This window comes from Chiloscyllium punctatum, chromosome 36 (genome assembly GCF_047496795.1).
Source record: "Chiloscyllium punctatum isolate Juve2018m chromosome 36, sChiPun1.3, whole genome shotgun sequence".
Classification (NCBI taxonomy): Eukaryota; Metazoa; Chordata; class Chondrichthyes; order Orectolobiformes; family Hemiscylliidae; genus Chiloscyllium; species Chiloscyllium punctatum.
Genome location: NC_092774.1, coordinates 45,786,843 through 45,808,015, shown reverse-complemented (window position 1 = coordinate 45,808,015; position 21,173 = coordinate 45,786,843). Strand labels below are relative to the sequence as shown.

The window sequence follows — 21,173 nt, the reverse complement described above, 5'->3', positions numbered from 1 at the left end:
GCTCAAAGCGTGGGAAGGGATTCACTCAGTCGTCCCACCTATTGAGGCAGCAGTGAGATCTCATGAGCGACGGGCCTTTCAAAAGGTCCAGACTGTGAGAAGTGCTTCAAGAGTGTCGAGAAACTGATGTCTCATCAGCACGTTCACATCGAAGGGAGACGATTCAGGTGCTCTCACAGCGGGGAGGGGGGGAGGGAGGGTTCAGGCAGCCGTCTGGCCTCAGTAAACCACCAGCGGGTTCACACCGGGGAGAGACTGTTCTCCTGCTCTGAATGTGAGAACAGATTCACTCAGTCACCCACTCTGCTGATACACCAGCGTATTCACACGGGGGGGAGACTGTTCTCCTGCTCTGAATGTGAGAACAGATTCACTCAGTCACCCACTCTGCTGATACACCAGCGTATTCACACCGGGGAGGGACTGTTCTCCTGCTTCGAGTGTGGGAAGGCATTCGCAAGTTCAACTGCTCTGCTGAAACACCAGCGAGTTCACGAGTAACCGCAGAGCTTGGATTGTGCTGTCAATCCCATCCACAAGTGAACATGATACGTTGAAATGTAAAAAAATAGGAGCAGGAATAGGCCATTCGGCCCTGCAAGCCTCCTGTACTATTCAGTATGATCATGGCTGATCATCCAACTCTACCCCGTTCCCACTTTCTCCCTCTACCCTTTGATCCCTTTAGCCCTAAGAACTATATCTAACTCTTTCTTGAAACCGTGCAACAGTTTAACGTCAACTGCTATCTGTGGCAGAGAACTCCACATCAGAGTCAAACAGTGCGGTGCGGGAAAAGCACAGCCGGTCAGGCAGCGTCTGAGAAGCAGGAGAGTCGACATTTCGTGCATAGCCAAGAAATCTCTCTTCATCTCAGTCCTAAAGGTCCTACCTCGTATCCTTAGACTGTGACTCATGGTTCTGTATCCCCAGGCGTTGAGGACATCCTTCCTGCCTTTGCAAAATCTAGTCCTGTTGGAGTTTTATAGGTTCCTGTGAGATCTTCCCTCTTTCTTCTAAATTACGATTAACGTAGTCCTAACTGATCCAATCTGTCTTCACACCATTGGTTTTGCTATCACAGGAATCAGCCTCATGTCACATTCTTTGCCAGAACATCTCGCCTCAGATATGGAGACCAAAACTGCGTGCAGTACTCCAGGTATGGTCTCACAAGGCCCTGTACAATTGCAATGAGGCATAGAGTCATACAGCAGGGAATCAGACCCTTCGGTCCAACTAGTCCATGCCATCCATGTTCCTAAACTAAACTAGTCCCACTTGCCTGTGTTTGGCCCATATCCTTCCAAACCCTTCATAATCATGTACTGATCCAAATATCTTTTAAATGTTGTAACTGTACCTGCGTCTACTACTTCCTCTGGCAGTTCAGTCCACACACACAAAACCTCTGTGTTTAACAAGTTGCCCATATGTTTTTTTTTAAACTTTCTCCTCTCACCTAAAAATGTGTCCCTGGTTTTGAATTCCCCCCACCATAAGGAAAAGACCCTTGCTGTTCACCTTATATTTGTCCCTCTTGATTTTATGAACTACTGGAAGGTCAGCCCTCAACCTGCTACACTTCAGTGAAAAGAAGTCCCAGCCTATGTTCATAATCAAAGTCCTCCGTTCCAGGCAACATCCTGGTAAATATTTTCTCGAACCCTCTCCAACTTGTTAATATCCTTCTTATAGTAGGGCGACCAGAACTGCAGATGCTATTCCAGAAGAGGCCTCGTCTGTACAATCTCAAGGTGTCATTCCCAACTCCTACACTTTTATGTCATCCCTTTCATAATCCAACTTATCACAGCCAGCTCAGGCCTCCTAGCACCATGGTTGCCTTTATTTAGATTCAGGACACGAGTCTCAGAATCAACTCTGTCAATCTATATACTCATGAAGAATTCTCCCACATGATGGCTAGTTCACCTTTCTCATTACACAATGTCCAGTCTCGGATGACCTGTCCATAATTGGTTCCTCAAGGCATTGATCCAGAAAATCATCTCGTACACACTCCGGGAATTCCCCTTCTTATGGCGCTGGGCAAATGAAATCAGTAACAGTCTATGTGGCCAAAAGTCACCTAGAAGTACAGCTGTCTGTTTATTGCTTGCAACTTTGATTGCCTGTTTAATCCCTTTCCTGACAAGTTTGGGTGCCTATGTGAAACTATTGTTTTCTGTCTGTCCCTTGGTGTCCCATACCAGTCCAACTTTGCTGGAGCTAATAAACTTCCTCACTATTGTGTCAATGTACTATTTAACCAACAATGCTACCCCACCACCTTAATTTTTCTTTGTCTGCCCTTCCTAAAGAACTGAATACCTCTGGATGTTGGGCACTCTGTAATCATGTTTCCATACTTTATAATACCCGTTTTGTATTTATTTTTTGCCCAAAGACATCAGGCTTGTTAGATGCAGAACGACTTGGTCTTGTTAACTCGTCTGACACGGGTTGGTTGCTTGTTAATTTGAGTTCATTGTATACCAGCAGGCTTACGTTGGAGAGAAGCAGTTCAACTGCTCTGAATTTGGGATGGGGTTCACCCATCCCCCCGCTGCCGAGATACCAGATTCCAATTTATATTCATTCACTTGACCAGAAATCTTTCGAATCCCGAGGTTCAGCACGAGATTTTAACCGAAAGGGAAAGCAAGATGAATCGGAGAGTAAACCAAAAGAAATTTCAGTTAGAGAGCTATTCATGAGTATAGAATTCTCATGTATAATTTTGAATGTACACAATTTGATCAAATTAGATTACTTACAGTGTGGAAACAGGTCCATCAGCCCAACAAGTCCACACCGTCCCTCCAAAGAGCAACCCACCCAGACCCATTCCCCTACATTTACCCCTTAACCTAACACTGCGGGCAATTTGGTATGGCCAATTCACCTAACCTGCACATTTTTGGATTGTGGGAGGAAACTGGAGCAAACCCACACAGACACGGGAAGAATGTGCAAACTCCACACAGAAAGTCGCCTGAGGCAGGAATTGAATCCGGGTCTCTGGCGCTGTGAGGCATCAGTGCTAACCACTGTGCCACCGTGCCGCCCTTTGTACTGTAATATTCACATATCCATGTGATCTACTTTAACGCAAATGCTCTGTGCAGTGCATGATAAAGCCTTAAGGCTTGTCTTTTTAACATTCTTAGTCCCTTTTGGATTATTTTGCACCCTGGTCCTGCTTGGTTCTTACACTTGAATTCTCTGCCATTTTGTCTTGTTGTTTTGCCCTCTGCTTCTATCTCTTCTGTCTCCTTGCGGGTATTCCCATTCCCCCCACACCCCCTCATTTAAGTTGAACCCTCCCCAATGACATGAGTGAACACTCAGCCCAGGACGTCAGTTCCGGTCCTGTCCAGGCGGAACCTGTACAGCATCGAGTGGTCCCACTTGCACCAGAACCGTTGCAATGTCCCAGGAATCTGAGGGTGAGGTAATATTTGGGGCAGGGTTTACTGCTTTTCACCAACTCTCTCCCGTCTTTTGAGTTTGCAGATGACACCAAAATTGGAGGTGTCGTGGACAGCGGAGAAGGTTACCTCAGACTACAACAGGATCTTGATCAGCTGGGCCAATGGGCTGAGGAGTGGCAGATGGAGTTTAATTTAGATAAATGTGAGGTGCTGCATTTTGGGAAAGCAAATCTTAGCAGGACTTATACACTTAATGGTAAGGTCCTAGGGAGTGTTGCTGAACAAAGAGACCTCGGAGTGCAGGTTCATAGCTCCTTGAAAGTAGAGTCGCAGGTAGATAGGATAGTGAGAAGGCGTTTGGTATGCTTTCCTTTATTGGTCAGAATATTGTGTACAGGAGTTGGGAGGTCATGTTGCGGCTGTACCGGACATTGGATAGATCACTGTTGGAATATTGCATGCATTTCTGGTCTCCTTCCTATCGGAAGGATATTGTGGAACCTGAAAGGGTTCAGAGAAGACTTACAAGGATGTTGCCAGGGTTGGAGGGTTTGAGCTACAGGGAGAGGCTGAACAGGCTGGGGCTGTTTTCCCTGGAGCATCGGAGGCTGAGTGGTGACCTCAAAGAGGTTTGTAAAACCATGAAAAGCATGGATAGGATAAATAGAGAAGGTCTTTTCCCTGGGGTAGGGGAACCCAGATACTAGAGGGTATTGGTTTAGGGTGAGAGGGGAAAGATATAAAAGAGACCTAAGGGGCACCTTTTACATGCAGAGGGTGGTTGGTGTATGGACTGAGCTGCCAGAGGAAGTGGTGGAGGCTGGTACAATGCAGCATTTAAAAGGTGTCTGGATGGGTATATGACTAGGAAGGGATTAGAGGGATATTGGCCAACTGCTGGCAAATGGTTGGGATATCTGATCGGCATGGACGGGTTGGACCAAAGGGTCTGTTTCCGTGCTGTACATCTCTATTACTCGAGGTATATCGCAACTGGCGTCTTTGAATAAACACCAAAATTGTGAAGACGTGCACCAAGAACCATCAAAATATAGTCCAGAGTAAAAATTACTGACTATCAACTGAACCTACGGTCATCTGCTTGTTTATTTTTTGAAATGGTAGTTTCAGCTTTGTGGAATCATTCAGTGTATAACAATCGAGTCTTCTGTGAGGACCTGAGTATAGTCACTGGAACACGACAGAAATTATTGGATGTAGCTCTACAGTCACAGTTACATAGAAACATAGAAGATATGAGTAAAATAGGCCATTTGACCCATCGAGCCTGCCCCATCATTCAGTACGATACCGAATTCCAATCCCCTCCACCACATCCCTCCCTGCATTTAACTTGCCCCATCCTGTTGGAATTTTATACGTTTCTATGACCTACCCCCTTCGATCTTCTAAACTCCAGTGAGTCCAATCCTCACTGATTCAACCTGCCCATACGTCAGTCCTGCCAACTCAGGAATCGATTTGGTAAACCTTCCCCTCACCCCCAAGACCATCCTTCCTCAGATAAGGAGACCAAAACAGCACTCAGTTTTCCAGGCACGGTCTCACCAATGGCCTGTCTAATTGCAGCCAGACATCCATATTCCTGCATTCAAATCCTCTCATTATGTAGGCCAATGTACAGTCTGTCTCTGCAGCTTGCTTGGAATGACACCAAGATTAGGGGCATAGTAGACAGTGAAGATGGTTATCTGCAAATACTTATATCATTGATCATCATAGAATCCCTACAGTGTGGAAACAGGCCCTTCGGTCCAACAAGTCCACACCAACCCCCCCTCCCGCAGAGTAACCCGCCCAGACCCATTCCTCTACTCTACGATCCTATATTTACCCCTGACTAATGCACCTAATCTTCACATCCCTGGACACTATGGACACTTTAGCATGGCCATTCCACCCTAACCTGCAAATCTTTGGATTGTGGGAGGAAACCGGAACACCTAGAGGAAACCCACGCGGACACGAGGAGAATGTGCAAACTCCGCACAGACAGGTGCCCGAGGCTGGAATCGAACCCGGGTCCCTGGTGCTGTGAGGCAGCAGTGCTAACCACTGAGCCACCATGCCACTCCTTATTTCGATTTGCAAGATTCTGATAAAGTGGCCCAGTGGACTGAGGAATGGTGCATAGACTTTCGATAAATGTGTGGTGTTGCATTTTTGTAAGGCAAACCAGGGCAGGACTTACCTAGTCAATGGTAGGGTCCTGGGGAGTGTTGTAGAACAGAGATCGAGAGGTTCAGGTTCATAGCTCCTTGAAAGTGGAGTCACAGCTAGACGGGGCAGTGAAGAAGGCTTTTGGCATGCTTGCTTTCCTTGGCGAGAGAAGTGAGTAGAGGAAGTGGGACATCTTATTGCAGCTGTACAATATGTTGGAGAGGCCATATTTGTAGTACTGCGTGCAGCTCTGGTCACCCTCCTATAGAAAGGGTATTATTAAACTAGAAGGAGAAAGTTTTACTCGGATGCAACCTGGACTGGAAAGTTTGGGTTATCAGGACAGGTTGGGTAGGCTAGGGACCTTTTTCCCTGGAGCGTAGGAGACTGAGGGGTGACCTTACAGAGGTCTATAAAATCACGAGAGGCATACATAAGGTAGATAGCCAACAGCTTTTCCCCAGGTTAGGGGAGTCTAAAACGAGAGGGCATAGGTTTAGGGAGAGGGATGGGGGGGGGGGACAGATATAAAAGGGTCCAGAGGGGCAATTGTTTCACACAGAGGGTGGTGAGTGTCGACACCAGGCTTCCAGAGGGAGTGATGGAGGGAAGTATAATTTTGTCATTTAAGAAACCTTTGGATGGGCACGTGGATGGTACAGGCATGGAGGGATATGGACCAAATGCAGGCAAATGGAAATTAGATTAAATATGAAAACTGGGTGGCATGGACAAGTTTGGGCTGTGGACCCGTTGACTACGAGCAGTAATTGCCACACACAGAGACCCAGCTCTCATTGAACATGCCCCTGTCTCAAACTGGAGCCATTCAATTAAGAATCTGCAAAGAATGCGATTGTTTTAAAGACAAGAATGTTGCAGCAGTCCCTGATCATATACAATATTCATAGTTTTTATTAAGATAATTGCCTTGGCTCTTCAGCCCAGCTGAGAAAACAGTACACACAGTCCAGGGTGGCGCGGTGACTCAGTGGTTAGCACTGCTGCCTCACGGTGCCAGGGACCCAGGTTCAATTCCCGCCTCGGGCGACTGTCTGTGTGGAGTTTGCATGTTCTCCCAGTGTCTGTGTGGGTTTCCTCCGGGTGCTCCGGTTTCCTCCCACAGTCTAAAGATGTGCAGGTCAGGGTGAATTGGCCTAGCTAAAATTGCCCATAGTGTTAGGTGGATTAGTCAGGGGCAAATGTAGGGGAATGGGTCTGGGTGGGTTACTCTTCGGAGGGTCGGTGTGGACTGGTTGGGCCGAAGGGCTTGTTTCCACACTGTAGGGAATCTAATCCAATCACCAAGGTCCTTGACTTGGCCTTCATGTTCCCATAGCAACAAGGTACCTGAGACTCGTCTTTAATCCCTTTTACTCAAGATTCAACAGGTTCAAACAAACTGTCCTTACAATCCTCACAACCATAACAGATAACTGTTAAGACTACAATGCAATCTAACCATAAATGGTAGGATCAGTTGGGGATTGTTCTTAACTGATTTAACCGGGACAGCCAAGATAAGAACAGGAGGGAAGGAGAGGCTGAATGGGCTGGGGCTGTTTTCCCTGGAGCGTCGGAGGCTGAGGGGTGACCTTATAGAGGTTGATAAAACCATGAGGGGAATGGATAGATGAGGTCTTTTCCCTGGGGTGGGGGGAGTCCAGAACTAGAAGCGCGTAGGTTTAGGGTGAGAGGGGAAAGATATAAAAGGGACCTAAAGGGTAACTTCTTCACGCAGAGGGTGGTGCGTGTGTTGAATGAGCTGCCAGAGGAAGCTGGTACAATTGCAACATTTAAAAGGCGGCCGGATGGTTATATGAATAGGAAGGGTTTGGAGGGATATGGGTCAAGTGTTGGCAAGTGGGACTGGATTAGGTTGGGATATCTGGCCGGCATGGACGAGTTGGACCGAAGGGTCTGTTGCCATGCTGTACATCTCTATGGCTCTCTAATATAAGAACTAGGAGTAGGCTGTCTGGCCCTTCCAGCCTGCTCTGCCATTCATAAGATCATGGATGATCTGTTCGTGACCTCAGCTCCACTTAGCTGCCTGCTCACCGTAACCCTTAATTCCTTTACTGTTCAAAAAATTATCAATATTAGCTTTAAAAACATTCACTGAAGTAGCCCCAACTATTTCCCTGGGCAAGGAATTCCATAGATTAACAACGCTCTGGGTGAAGGGATTCCTTCTCAGTTCAGTCCTAAATCTGCTCCCCCTCAGCTTGAGGCTGTGCCCTCCTGTCCTACTTTCACCTGCCAGTGCAAACATCCTCTCTGCTTCTATTTTATCCACTCCCCCATTCCTTTCATAATTTTATGTTTCTATAAGACACCCCCATTCTTTTAAATTCCAATGAGTATAATCCCAGTTTACTCAATCTGTCTTCACAAGTCAACCCCTTCAACTCTGGAATCAACCCACTCTGCACCACCTCTAGTGCCAGTACATCCTTTCTCAAGTAAGGAGACCAAAACTGCATGCAGTACTCCAGGCGTGCCCTCACCAGCATCCTATACTGCTGCAACATGACCATCCTGCTTTTTTGTTGCACAGGGGTGTACAAAGTTAAAAATCACACAACATCAGCAGTCTAACAGGTTTATTTGGAAGCACCAGCTTTCAGAGTGCTGCTCCTTCATCAGGTGGTTGTGGAGTTTAAGATCATAAGACATAGAATTTATAGCAATAGTTTACAGTGTGATGCAACTGAAATTATTTATTGAAAAAGACCTGGATTGTTAGGTCTCTCATCTTTTAGAATGACCATGTTGGTTTCAGTTCTTTCATATGTAAAGCCCGGAACATTTTTTTTTAAAGTTACATTCTCATGTGAACTTTAACAACAGGTGTCATGCTCAATTGAACTAGAAAAATGTTTCAGAAGACCAGGTTATTGTCCAACAAGTTTATTTGTAAGCACTAGCTTTTGGAGCACTGCTCCTTTATCAGGTGGTTGTGGAGTATGATGAAGGAGCAGCGCTTCGAAAGCTAGTGTTTCCAAATAAACCTGTTGGATTATAACCTGGTACTGTGTGATTTTTAACTTTGTACACCCCAGTGCAACACCGACATCTCCAAATAATGTTTCCGAACATTGTGTGCTGTGCTAGTAAACTGCACTGTCAGCACCACCTGGTGCGAAGCTTAGGATCACTCTCTGCATCCTCTCACAGACCACTCTACATTCATGCACACACATATACACTCTCTCTCACAGACACTCACAACCCACCATCCCAGACACACACACACTCACACCTGCACCCCTCACAAACTTAGACAATCTACACTCACATACACACTCTCTCTCACACTCACAACCCCTCACCCCAGACAGACAGACACATACATACACAAACACAAAGACCCACATGCACACATATACATATACGTTTGTGGAGTGAATTTGTACTTGCAAAGCTACATTGTACTTTGCTCAAAAACTGCATGAATTCATTAAGACTCTGTTATCTCACTTTTTAGATTAGAATCAGTCTAAACATTATAGCACAGACAGACAACACAGGGGGCTAACACCTTCAACTTATTGTCTGGCTAACACCAATTGTTACACTTAAACTGAGAATGTAACTTTTAAAAAAAGGTTTTGTGACTTACACATGAAAGAAGTGAAACTATCATGGTATCTGAATAGATGCAAGACTCAACAAACAATCAAGGTATTTTTCAATGTATAATTTCAGTTACATCACACTGTAAACTTTTGCTATAAATTCTGTGCCTTGCAATTGTGTTCTCCACAACCACCTGATGAAGGAGCGGTGCTTCAAAAGCTAGTGCTTCCAAATAAACCTGTTGGACACTAACCTGGTGTTGTGTGATTTTTATCTCTGCAATGCAGTTGTTTCGCAACTTTCAAAGGGAAGAGAAGACAGTCGAGGAGGTGCAGGATTCACCAAGCCATGTTTCACCCGAGCCTTACTTCCACTAAGCTCAGCTTATCAGGGCTGCCTTCAGTTTCAAATGCAACTGCCACCACTCTTCCCTAAACAAACGTGAACTCGCTGGTGTGTCAGCAGGGTGGATGAACGAGTGAATTCCTTCCCGCACTCTGAGCAGGTGAACGGTGTCTCCCTGGTGTGAGCTCGGCGGTGTCTCCGCAGGTTGAACGACCGCGTGAAGCTACTCCCACACTCACAGCAGGTGAATGGTCTCTCCCCAGTGTGAACTCGCTGGTGTTCTGTGAGCTGAGATGACCGCCCGAACCCAGTCCCACAGTGAGAGCACACGAATGGTCTCTCGCCAGTGTGAGTCCTTTGATGGGACGTAAGTTCCCCAGCACTTTTATAGCTTTTCCCACAGCCTGTACACTTAAAAGGTCTCCTGTCAGTGTGAACCCGGTGGTGTTTCAGTAAGTCAGACGATTGAGTGAATCTTCTCCCACACATGGAGCAGGAGAACGGCCTTTCCCCAGTGTGAACTCGCTGGTGTACAGTTAATTGAGAGGAGTACCTGAATCTAGCCCCACATTGAATGCATCTGAATGGTCTCTCATTAGTGTGAACACGCTGATGAGACATCAGTTCCCCAGAACTTTTAAAGCACTTCTCACAGTCTGGACATTTAAAAGGTCTCTCCTTAGTGTGAACCCGCTGGTGTATCAGCAGATGGGATGACGTACTGAATCCTTTCCCACACTTGGAGCAGGTGAATGGTTTCTCCCCAGTGTGAACTCTCTGGTGTATCAGCAGGGTGTGAAAGTGAGCAAAATCCTTCCCACACTCGGAGCAGGTGAACAGCTTTTCTGCAGTGTGACTGCGCCGATGAATTTCCAGTTCGGATGGATAATTGAATCCCTTCCCACAGTCCCTACATTTCCATGGTTTCTCCCCAGTGTGACTGTGCTGATGTGTTTCCAACTGGGATGGGTAAGTGAATCCCTTCCCACAGTCCACACATTTGCAGGGCTTTTCCCCGTTGTGAATGCATTTGTGTCTCGACAGGCCGGATGATCGCTTGAAACCTCGCCCACACATAGAACATCTGTACGGTTTCTCTCCACTGCCTTTATCTTCCATGTTCAGAACCCAATGATACTCAAGTTACAGTAAATTGGGTAATTCTGGCAGATCCTGCTGTGACGTTCGCTTTGAGCTTCTCAACTAGAATTCTTCTGTGTTGAATATCTGTGAAATGATTTAAAACAGTGAGAGAGGGCGCACAGAAACACAACGGCAGAAACAAAAACAGAGAATGCTGGCGAGGCTGAGCAGGTCTTGCAGCATCTGTAAAGATGTTTCTGCATCTTTCTCCAGACGCTTTCAGAGCTGGAGGGTTACTCCAGCATTTTGTGTCTTTGTTCCAGACTTCCAACACCTGCAATTCTTTCTTTATATTAATGCACGAAGGTTGTCTTACCCTAATGCCAATTTATGAGATTTGGATGTGAAGGACTGATGCAGCTTGATGGACAAAGTTGGGTCCACTCTGAACAATGGCCAGCAAGCTCCGCCCACTCATTCCAAACGTTGCCCCCTACAAACATGGCGATTGCACTGCCGCCCCTATCCTTAATGCCCACATCAAAGATGGCGATCGTCCCCGCTCTCAATGGAGGAATCCTGGAGTCGTTTCCGGTTTGGTGCAAACGGCGGGGGAGGAATCAGGAGATGCTAATTCGGGTTCGAGGTGTTTCCGAATTCAGTCCACTGCCCTGTCCAACGCAGAGGCCGATCAACCCGGTTTCTCACCGATGGTAAATCCGACAGACGCAACATTTTATTCCCCTTTTTGTTACAGATCATTGGCAGTCCAGGGGAAGCGAGAGTGACCACGCATGCGTCGACTGTGGCACCGGATCGGGGAGCCACTGGTCAGGGACAAGTCCTCCAGCCAATCGGAGTGAGTTTGGGGTCAGGTCCTCCATCCAATTGAAATGGACCTCGTGCAGGTCCGCCAAGCTCTCGGCGTGGTTCTGGGAAAGGTTCTCCCGCCAATCGGCGTGGATCACGGGTTGGTCCTCCAACCAATAGGTGTGGGTCAGGGGGGGGGCACGTCCGCCAATAATCGGATTGGGTCTGAGGCAGGTCCTCCAGCCAATCAGGGGCGGGCCCTCCAACCAATCGGCGTGGGTCAGCGGTGCGCGGCACGTGACCGTCCGCACTCAGCGCGCAGCCGCGGTGCCGGCGCAACGGCAGCCTGGCTCCAGAGCGAGAGTCGAGGGAGATGGGAAAGTCGGAGAAAGATCGCAGACCGTGTGGGCCGGGAGGATTCATAAGCACGTGGTGAACGTCGCGAGACCCGAGTTAGAAGCTCCCGGTTGCAGGAACGGGCAGGGGACGCCATCTTTGTAGGGGGCAACGTTCCGGGAGAGGCTCGTGCGGCCGCCATCTTTGTAGGGGGCAAGGTGGAGAAGGGCTTCCTTTGTCAAGTGCTGAGAAGGGGAAGATTTGCACACAGCAATCTGAAACCAAGTTCGTGCCTTCTGGGTTTCTAACTTGGATTGACACTGAATGTTTTCACCTGTTGTAATCTCCTTTCCAGAGGGTATGACATGAGAAGGATTTGCAGACAGGAAACTCAAGACAGCCAACACGTCTCAGGATCTGATTCGATTTATCAGGACCTGGCTATCTGCCAGACTTGGACAGTATGAAAAGAAAAAGCTTTGGGAAAGACTTCAGGTATGGATGTGACTGGAGAAGCGTCGAGATGCTCTATGTCACAGTTAGACCACACCTGGAGAAAGTGTTCTGGGCACCCACCTGAGGAAGGGTGGATTGTCTTGGAATTAGAGGAAGTGCAGAACAGATCTACAGAGCTCAACTCCAGTGATTAAATTTGAATACAAGGTTGTAGAAAATGGGTCTTATTCATTTAACTGTGAAATGCGTGCCCTCGACTCTACTTTCCAGACTACTCGTGTTGGGTACATCAAAGAGCAGAGTTTTATGTTGCATCTGTATCTGTTCGTTGTTATGGTACTCAATACTTAACTGAGGCCAAGTCCTGTATATTTAGCAAACTGCTCTCTCAATATGACCTTCAGTATGATCTGTGAATATTAACAGCCATGGTGACGTCAGGAAAGTATGCGATTGGAGGGGAATTTGGAGGTAATGCAGGCAATATACACCAGCTATCCTGGTCATTCTTTCTGGTGGAGATTGGGGAGATTCTGTCGGAATTCTGGTTCAGTTGTAGATTGGGAAAAAAAATCCTTCGACTTCATCTTGTTCTTCTTTCTCTCCTTTCTCACCCCACCCCGCCTCTCCCAAATAAGTTAGACTCTTGTGCTCATCGAGTTATAGAGATGTACAGTACGGAAACAGACCCTTCGGTCCAACCCGTCCATGCCGACCAGATATCCCAATCCAATCTGTCGCACCTACCAGTACCCGGCCCATATCCCTCCAAACCCTTCCTGTTCATAAACCCATCCAGATGCCTTTTAAATGTTGCAATTGTACCGCTTCCTCTGGCAGCTTATTCCATACACATACCACCCTCCGCCTGAAAAGGTTGCTCCTTAGATCTCTTATATCTTTCTCTTCTCACCCTAAACTTATGCCCTCTATTTCTGGATTCCCCCCACCCCAGGGAAAAGACTTATCTTATCCAAGCCCCTCATAATTTCTGTGTGGTATATTCCCTTCCCTGAAGGACATTAATGAACCAGTTGAGTGTTTATAGCAATTACTAGTTTGATTCAGCTCAATTTTGAAATTTTCCTTTGCGATTTTGTGGATTCTCTCACTGTTCCTTTTTTCCCCATTTCACAGGATGTTAGAGGGTGAAGATTTATATTTGGAAAACGTACATTAAATATCAAATCCGAATCTGATGGAGGTTACCCAATCTGTACTCGGAACTTCATCTGATTTAAACGTAGAAGAAGGCACCATTCACTGTGGGGAGAAACCATACACGTGTTCTGAGTGTGGAATAGGATTCAGCCGATCATCTGGCCTGCTGAAGCACAAACGCAGTCACATCAGAGAGAAGGCTTGGAAATGCAGCGACTGTGGGAAGGGATTCAATTACCCATCAGACTTGGAAAGGCACCGACGCGGTCACACTGGACAGAAACCGTGGAAATGTGGAGACTGCGGGAAGGGATTCAATTGTCCTTCTCAGGTGGAAATTCACCGACGTAGTCACACTGGGGAAAGACCGTTCACCTGCTCCAAGTGTGGGAAGGAATACGCCCAGGTAGCTCATCTGCTGAACCATCAGCTGGTTCACACTGACGAGCGACCTTATAAACGTCCAGATTGCGGGACCTCCTTCAAAAGTTCTGAGAAATTGATATCCCATCAACCTGTGCACACTGACGAGAGACCATTCAGATGCGCTGACTGTGGGACTGCATTCAAGCGATCGTCTCAACTCATTGTCCACCAGCGAATTCACACCGGGGAGAGAGGCCGTTCACCTGCTCTGTGTGTGGGAAGGGATTCATTCAGTCATTCCACCTGATTACGCACCAGCGGGTTCACACTGATGAGAGACCTTTTCAGTGTCCGGTCTGTGAGAAGTGCTACAAAAGTTCCAGGGAACTCGATGAACCATCAGCGGGTTCACACTGACGAAAGACCGTTCAGATGCTCTCGCTGTGGGACTGGATTCAGGCAATCCTCTCGACTCGCTGTACACCAGAGAATTCACACTGGTGAGAGGCCATTCACATGCTCCAAATGTGGGAAGGCGTTTGCTCAGTTATCCACATCGCTGAGACATCAGCGAGTTCACCGATAGCTACAGTGATTTAGTTTTTATTCATTATTAATGAACTATGTTCATCGGTATGGGTCTGCTGATCTTCACAAATTCCAGACGATTTGTTGGTGTCGATATCCTGCATAAACGACAAATCTAGATTTTGTTAAATACAGGGTTTCTACTCGTCTTAATGTCTTTTCAACAAATTAGTTCCTTTGAAGACATCCTCCTACCTAGCCCCCAATCTCCATCCATGTAAGTAGCTCATGAAGCATCAGTTCCATTCATTCATTTGCGCTCTCTGCAGGAAGAGGTTCTAGTGATTCCCAAATCTGCCACGACATCCACGAGTTCACACTGGTGAAAGGTCATTCACTTGCTCCATGTGAGGGAAAGGATTCACGAATTCATCAGACCTGTTTGCACACCAGTGCGCTTAGGGAAGATCTCTTGGTTTTGCAAATTTAACAGAGGTGCTCTATGGATCTGTTGTTCAGCATCAATGTGCTCACTTACCGGTGACTGTTCAGGTCCTTTCACGGTGGGAGGGGGTTTAGGTGGTCACTGTATGCCAGCAAATTCACACCAGGGTGACGCCCATTTTCACATTTTTCAGTGTGGGACAGGATTCACTCAGTCAACCAACCTCCTTAGTTAATCACATCCAGGACTGAACCATGTTAATTGGTTTGCACTGATTGTAATAATACCTCAAACGTGGCTACAGTTTAGCATTTTAGGTGAAACTCAACTCAGTCAGATTTGTGTTAAATGCTGAGTGACTTGGTCTTTTCAGTACAGGTGGTTCTGCTATCATGTGCGTTTCGCTAACGCGAATTCACTTTAACGCGATTGCCAAACTGGGGACACTGTTTTGAAAGCGCAAACTGTTAAAAGTGTATGTTGGTTGTAATGTGATTACATGGCCAAAACTTTAAGTGCTGTTTCTAAAGCGTGATTTTTCTATAACCCGGGGTTGCACAAGAACACCACCATCATCTTATAGAAGAACTACCTGTATATGTAGCAGTAGTTGGCTGTTTGTTTATCTGAGCTCATTGAACACCACATTGCTTCTCTGCAGTGGAAACTGATCAGCTGCCCTGAATTCATTCGTTCTTTATCCCTGCCGAGATGCCGGATGGATAGGATAAATAGAGTGGGGGTCGGTGAGTCCAGAACTAGAGGGTATAGGTTTAGGATGAGAGGGGAAAGAAATAAAAGAGACGTAAAAGGCAACTTTTTCATGCAGAGGGTAGTACATGTATGGAATGAGCTGTCAGAGGAAGTGGTGGAGGCTGATATAATTGCAACATTTAAGAGCCATTTGGATGGGTATAAGAATAGGAAGGGTGTGGAGGGATATGGGCCAGGTGTTGGCAGGTGGGACTAGATTGGGTTGGGATATCTGGTCGGCATGGACGGGTTGGACCGAAGGGTCTGTTTCCATGCTGTACATCTCTATGACTCTATTTGACCAGAAATTCTCTTGAGTTCTCAGGTTCAGCACAAGACTTTAACCTGGAGGGCAAGTAAAATACTTCAGACAATAAAATGAAAGAAATGTTTGTTCAAGAACTACGCATCAGTACAGAATTATAAGATACAATTTTGAATTTATACATTTTGACCCAACTAAATATGTACTGTATTACAAGAGGTGCGCCTCCTTAGAATCCAACATTTCTAACGTACAAATATTGCTAAATATACTTTTTGTCAAAACTTTCCACCTTGCACTCATCACAACAATTCAAGAGGAAAATCAATGTTAATATTGTTTAGCCTGAGAGGACAGTACTGATCTGTGGGCAAGTGAAATCTGGTTGGTAGAAGGTGTTTGCCGTGCAGGAAACCTCTCCAGACCGAACGTTTCAACAAAACTTGTCTTTGGTCAATAATAATCATTCTGTGTAACCAAATGTGTGTTTACAAAAAGGGTACAACTCAAAAGGCGATTCAGTGGGATCTGAGTGTATAGGTCATTAAATGTGGCAGGACAGCTTCAGAAAGTGCTTAAGAAGCTTAACGTTTCAGAGACATTTTTCAATAGAGGGGTATGGAAGACAGTCATAGAATCCGTGTCGGTGACAGTACAAAATTACGAAGGGGCATTGATAGATTCGGTGAATGTGCAAAACTGGCAGACGAATCTCATCGTAGGCAGGTGGGAAGTCATCCATTTTGGACGAGGAAAAGGAAGGATCAAGATATTTTGTCGATGGTATGAAGTTAAATGGCAAGAGAAATCCGGAGGTTCAGGTGCTTGCATCTTTAAGATGACACAAGGGTGCAAATAATGATCCAGATGGCTAAAAGGGCTGGAGTATAATTCTGCAGAGATTGTGCTGCAGCTATACCAATCCCTGGTTATAACCTTGGGGTACTGCGAGCAGAACTTGACACCACTCCTTAGGCCTTTTGGGGAGCACAGTGTAAATTTACAACAACGATACCTGGACATCAGATGTTAAAGTATGAGGGCAGATTATACAAATTAGGTCTCTTTTCTCTATAATTTATAAGGTTAAGGGGTGAGTTGTTTGAAGCTTTCAAGATACTGCAGTGATAAGAAAAGACAAGAGTAGAATTCTACTGGTTCTACAACTAAGAGGCATAATCTAAAGTTTGGGCCAGACCAGTCAGGAGAGATGTTAGGAAGCAGTTCTACACAAGGGGCGATAGTGATTAGGAATTCTCTTCCACAAACATTGGTTGAGACGAGATCAATTGATGATTTTAAACCGGAGATGAGAAACAACAGCATGAATAGAAGAGGGTTTATGGGCCAAATGCAGGCAAATGGGATTAGCTTAATTTGTGAAACTTGGTTGGCATTGGGTGAGTTGAACCAAAGAGTCTGTTTCCATGCTGTATAACTCTGAGGTGTTAAGGAGTCTGGTCCGAATGTATTTATTCGGCCCCAGATCAGCCCTGAACAAATTGAATGTCGAAACAAGCTTGAGGGCTGAATGGCCTTTCCGGTTTCTGTGTTCCCAAGTGAATGCCCTTAACTCAGGAATGGTCTGGACAGAATATATGGGAAAACTCTTTACCCATTGAAAAGGAGGGCACAAATGTAACACGATTACTAAAAATAATCAAAGGTTTATCTGAAGTGTTGAGGTTCTGGAATGCACTGCCAGAGAGTATGGTGAACCCTTTTCAAGTTGACGTATTGTAAAGGGAATTAGATGGTTGTTTTAAAAAAATAAGAATGTGAAATACTGTGGAAAGGAGATAAGATTGAGTCAGAGTTGTGCAGCATGGAAACAAACATTTGGTCTAACTCATCCATGCTGACCAGATATCCCGGATTAATCTTGGCCCATTTGCTAAAATCTGGCCTATATCCCTCAAAGCCTCTCCTACTTATATACTCAATGAGATCCCTTTTAAATGTTATGATTGTATCAGCTTCCACCACTTCCTCTGGCAACTCATTCCGTACGTGCAGTACTGTCTGCATGAAAAGGTTGCCCCTCGGATCCTTTTTAAATCTTTTCCCCTCTCATCTTAAACCTATGCCTTCTAGTTTTGGACTGCCCTATCCTGGGGGAAAAAGACCTTGTCTGTGCAGCCTATCCATGCCCTTGATGATTTTATAAACCTCTGTAAGTTCACTCATCGGCCTCCGATGCTCCAGCCTGTTCAGCCTCTCCCTGTGGCTCAAACCTTCCAACCCCGGCAACAGTTCGTAAATCTTTTATGCACCCTTTCGAGTTTAACAACATTTATCCTAGAGTGGTGCACCAAATGGGGGCCTAACCAATGGCCTGTAGAGCCACAGGATGACCACCTAACTCCTCTGCTCAATGCACTGACCAAATGCAATTATTATGTCATACTTAAAATAGGAGGTGCATGCCATATTATCGCACCAGCCTATGGCCCATTTGGATATCATATTTATTTGGTGAAATTAATATTTAATCTCCGTGTTTCCAGTTTATAAACCAAACCAAACCTGGATTATATTCTTTCTACTTTACCTGACAGGCAGCCTACCCAGACACCCACGCGGTGCGGGATGGCCCCCATGTCGTCATAATAGGAAATTGCTGCGCATGCGCATAGCCGCCGGTGGCTGGAACCTGTCATGGCGACGGAGAGGTGTTTGCTTCTGAGCTGCTGATATGTCAGGAACCAAGCGGGAAGAAATAGCCGATGGATCGGACGGGTGGATGGAGCCGCGTGGTAAGGACCTTGTATAAGATTTTTAAACCCCGGCAGAGATCCTCCTTTTATCCCGTTTGCGCAAATTACATTGACGCCGCGAGGCTTCCTCCCAGAGGTAGGCCCCTGGTAGCGGACGCCATCTTTGTGGGGGGCGGCAGCACACATGCGTGGGCGCCATCTTTGTAAGGGGCACTGTTTGGAATGGCTGGAGTTGGGTTGTGCCCATTCACAATGCAGACAGCGTGTCCCTGAGGCTGCACTGGCCTCACTGAATTATCATACTCTCCTAAGATTCACATAAGTGTTCAGCACATTGTGGGCCAAAGGGCCTGTACTGTTCTATGTTCTAAAACATACATGAGAGAAGTAGAGAGTCATAGAGATGTACAGCACAGAAACAGACCCTTCGGTCCAACTCGTCCATATATCCCAACCCAATCTAGTCCCACCTGCCAGCACCCGGCCCATATCCCTCCAAACCCTTCCTATTCATATACCCATCCAAATGCCTCGGAAATGTTGCAATTGTACCAGCCTCCACCACTTCCTCTGGCAGCTGCTTCCATACATGAACACCCTCTGTGTGAAAAAGTTGCCCAGTCATATGAAGACCCAGTACAGGAATTCACAACTTTGAGCAAGCATCCTCAAATCTAGGGACTGCAGACCGCGATGGTCTGGAAGGAGTGGTGATGGCTAGCAATGTTTCTGCAGGGAGCAATGGTCATTCTGGGTCAGGAAGGGGATAGGTTTTGTGAATTTCTGTCTTGGACTGGCAGTAATGTTTTTTTTTACAGAATGTTACATGAGTAACTGCAGAGTGGAATCTCAAACCAAACATCACGTCAAAATCTGACTGTCACTGATGCGTCTGGACATTCATCAGAACTGAGTCTCAAAACAGAGATAGACTATTTCGGAGCCAATTTGTATTAGGGTGAGTGTTGGTCACAGAGACTATTTAACTTGTGCCTGTGATGTCTCTTTGTTAAAGCTAATCAGTTCATTACACTCCCTGATCTGTGCCTGAAGCCCATCATTTTGACTTTGGGTGTTTATCTAATTCCCTTTGAATGCCTTTGTCACAGTTTGACTTTGACTGGAGGTCAAGAAGAAGCTGCTTAGTTCAACCCCGAGGACTTTGGAATCTAGTCAGCCCCAGCTATTTCCAATGTAAAGTTATCAAAGGAAGAAAGATTACAGGGACAATTAAAGAGACACTGTGAAAGGGTGTTGTTTTATCAATGGGAATTTTTTAAACATAGGCTTTAGGGTCTGCTTTATATTGACATATTTTAAAGCATTATTCTGGGTATTTGAGAACCACTAGCAAGACCAGACCAACTACTTGAACTTTTGCAGTCTGTGTTCTAAATACACTCCCATAATGCTGTTAGATAAGGAGTTACAGATATTCACCCAGCGGTGGTGAAAGAACAGGTCTAAGGTAAAATCACCAACAGAAAAGTGTATTTATTTAGCATCTCCCACATAATAAAACTGTTCAAGGTCTTTCTGGTTTGGGCCGTCTATTTAGGGAAGGATGGGCTGGGCTTTGGAGGGGATCCAGAGGAGGTTTGCGAGAATGATCCTGGGGGTGAAGAGCTTGTCATGTGAGGAGCAGCTGAGGATTCGGTCTGTACACAGTGGAGATTGGAAGGATGATGTGGTCACCTCATTAAAACTTACAGAATACTGAGAGGTCTGGACCGAATGAATGTGAAGGTGATGTTTCCGCTCATAGGAGAGCCTCAGAGTGAAGGGATGAGCCTTTAGAACTGAGGTGAGGAGGAATTTTCTCAGCCAGAGGGCTGTGAATCTGTGGAACCCATTGCCACCGAAGGCTGTGGATACCATGTCATTGAGTGTCTTTAAGTCAGAGATTCGTAGGTTCTCTATTAGCAAGGAGACCAAGGGTTACAGGGAGAAGGCAGGAGAGTGGGTTTGAGAAACGTAGCCATGGCAGAGCAGACTTGATAGGCCAAATGGTCTATTTCTGTGCCCGATGATGGTCCCTGATGAAGGGCTTTTGCCCGAAACATCGATTTTCCTGCTCCTCGGATGCAGTCTGGCCTGCTGTGCTTTTCCAGCACCACTCCAATCTCCAGCATTGGCAGTACACACTTCTGCCTATTTCTGTTCCCGTCTTATGATCTTCACCAAAACATAATCAGCAACATTTGTATCTATGAGGAGATATTAGGCCTGGTGACCAACAGCATCGTGAATGCTTTCAGGGGTTCGTTACAAGGAGAAAGTGGAGCGATGGTCAGAGAGAGGAAATACTGAGTCCAGTTAGGAATTGTTAAAGAGGCCGGAATTAAGACTGGCGCAGACATCTCGGGAGGGTTGTACAGCTGGCCATACCACAACGGGAAAGATGGACAAGAATTTGAAAACCTCTGTGCTTCTTAACGTGGGAGCATAGGTTACTGAGCACAGGGGGTGATGGGTGAAGAAAACTCTATGTTAGTATCACACAGGCAGTTTTGGGTGACCTCGAGACTAAGAGGAGGTGAGTTTGCCGGCCTCATGCGAGTGACTCGATTCATTCAGCTCGACTTTACATCCTTCCCTCTGTGTTTTTGCGGGTGCTCTCAAACTTGATTTGTTGCGTGTTGAATCGATTTTCACAGGGTTTCAGCAGGAGAGTGTGTGTGGAGCGGAGAAACCCAATCCAGACGTTA

At 46.1% G+C, this 21,173-nt stretch overlaps 2 protein-coding genes across 2 annotated transcripts in view; one reads left to right on the top strand and one right to left on the bottom strand.

Annotated features, from left to right (window-relative positions):
* The window catches only part of LOC140460077 (uncharacterized), a 62,758-nt gene that overhangs the window by 18,869 nt on the left and 22,716 nt on the right, over positions 1-21,173 (top strand). Inside the window, exon 6 of the mRNA XM_072554478.1 lies at positions 13,412-14,050. Within this exon, the coding sequence (XP_072410579.1) occupies positions 13,412-14,050 (639 nt within the window). The remainder of the gene's footprint in view (positions 1-13,411; positions 14,051-21,173) is intronic.
* Positions 4,527-11,608, bottom strand: LOC140461002 (uncharacterized). The gene is made up of 2 exons (XM_072555769.1): positions 11,005-11,608; positions 4,527-10,772 (listed from the first exon to the last, which is right to left on the bottom strand). Exon 2 carries the CDS (start codon positions 10,662-10,664, stop codon positions 9,606-9,608), a length of 1,059 nt encoding a protein of 352 aa, XP_072411870.1. The 5' UTR covers positions 10,665-10,772; positions 11,005-11,608; the 3' UTR covers positions 4,527-9,605.

What these genes read in the sequence shown, in the direction of transcription:
- LOC140461002 (XM_072555769.1), bottom strand. Translation starts at nt 10,664, where the DNA reads ATGGAAGATAAAGGCAGTGGAGAGAAACCGTACAGATGTTCTATGTGT.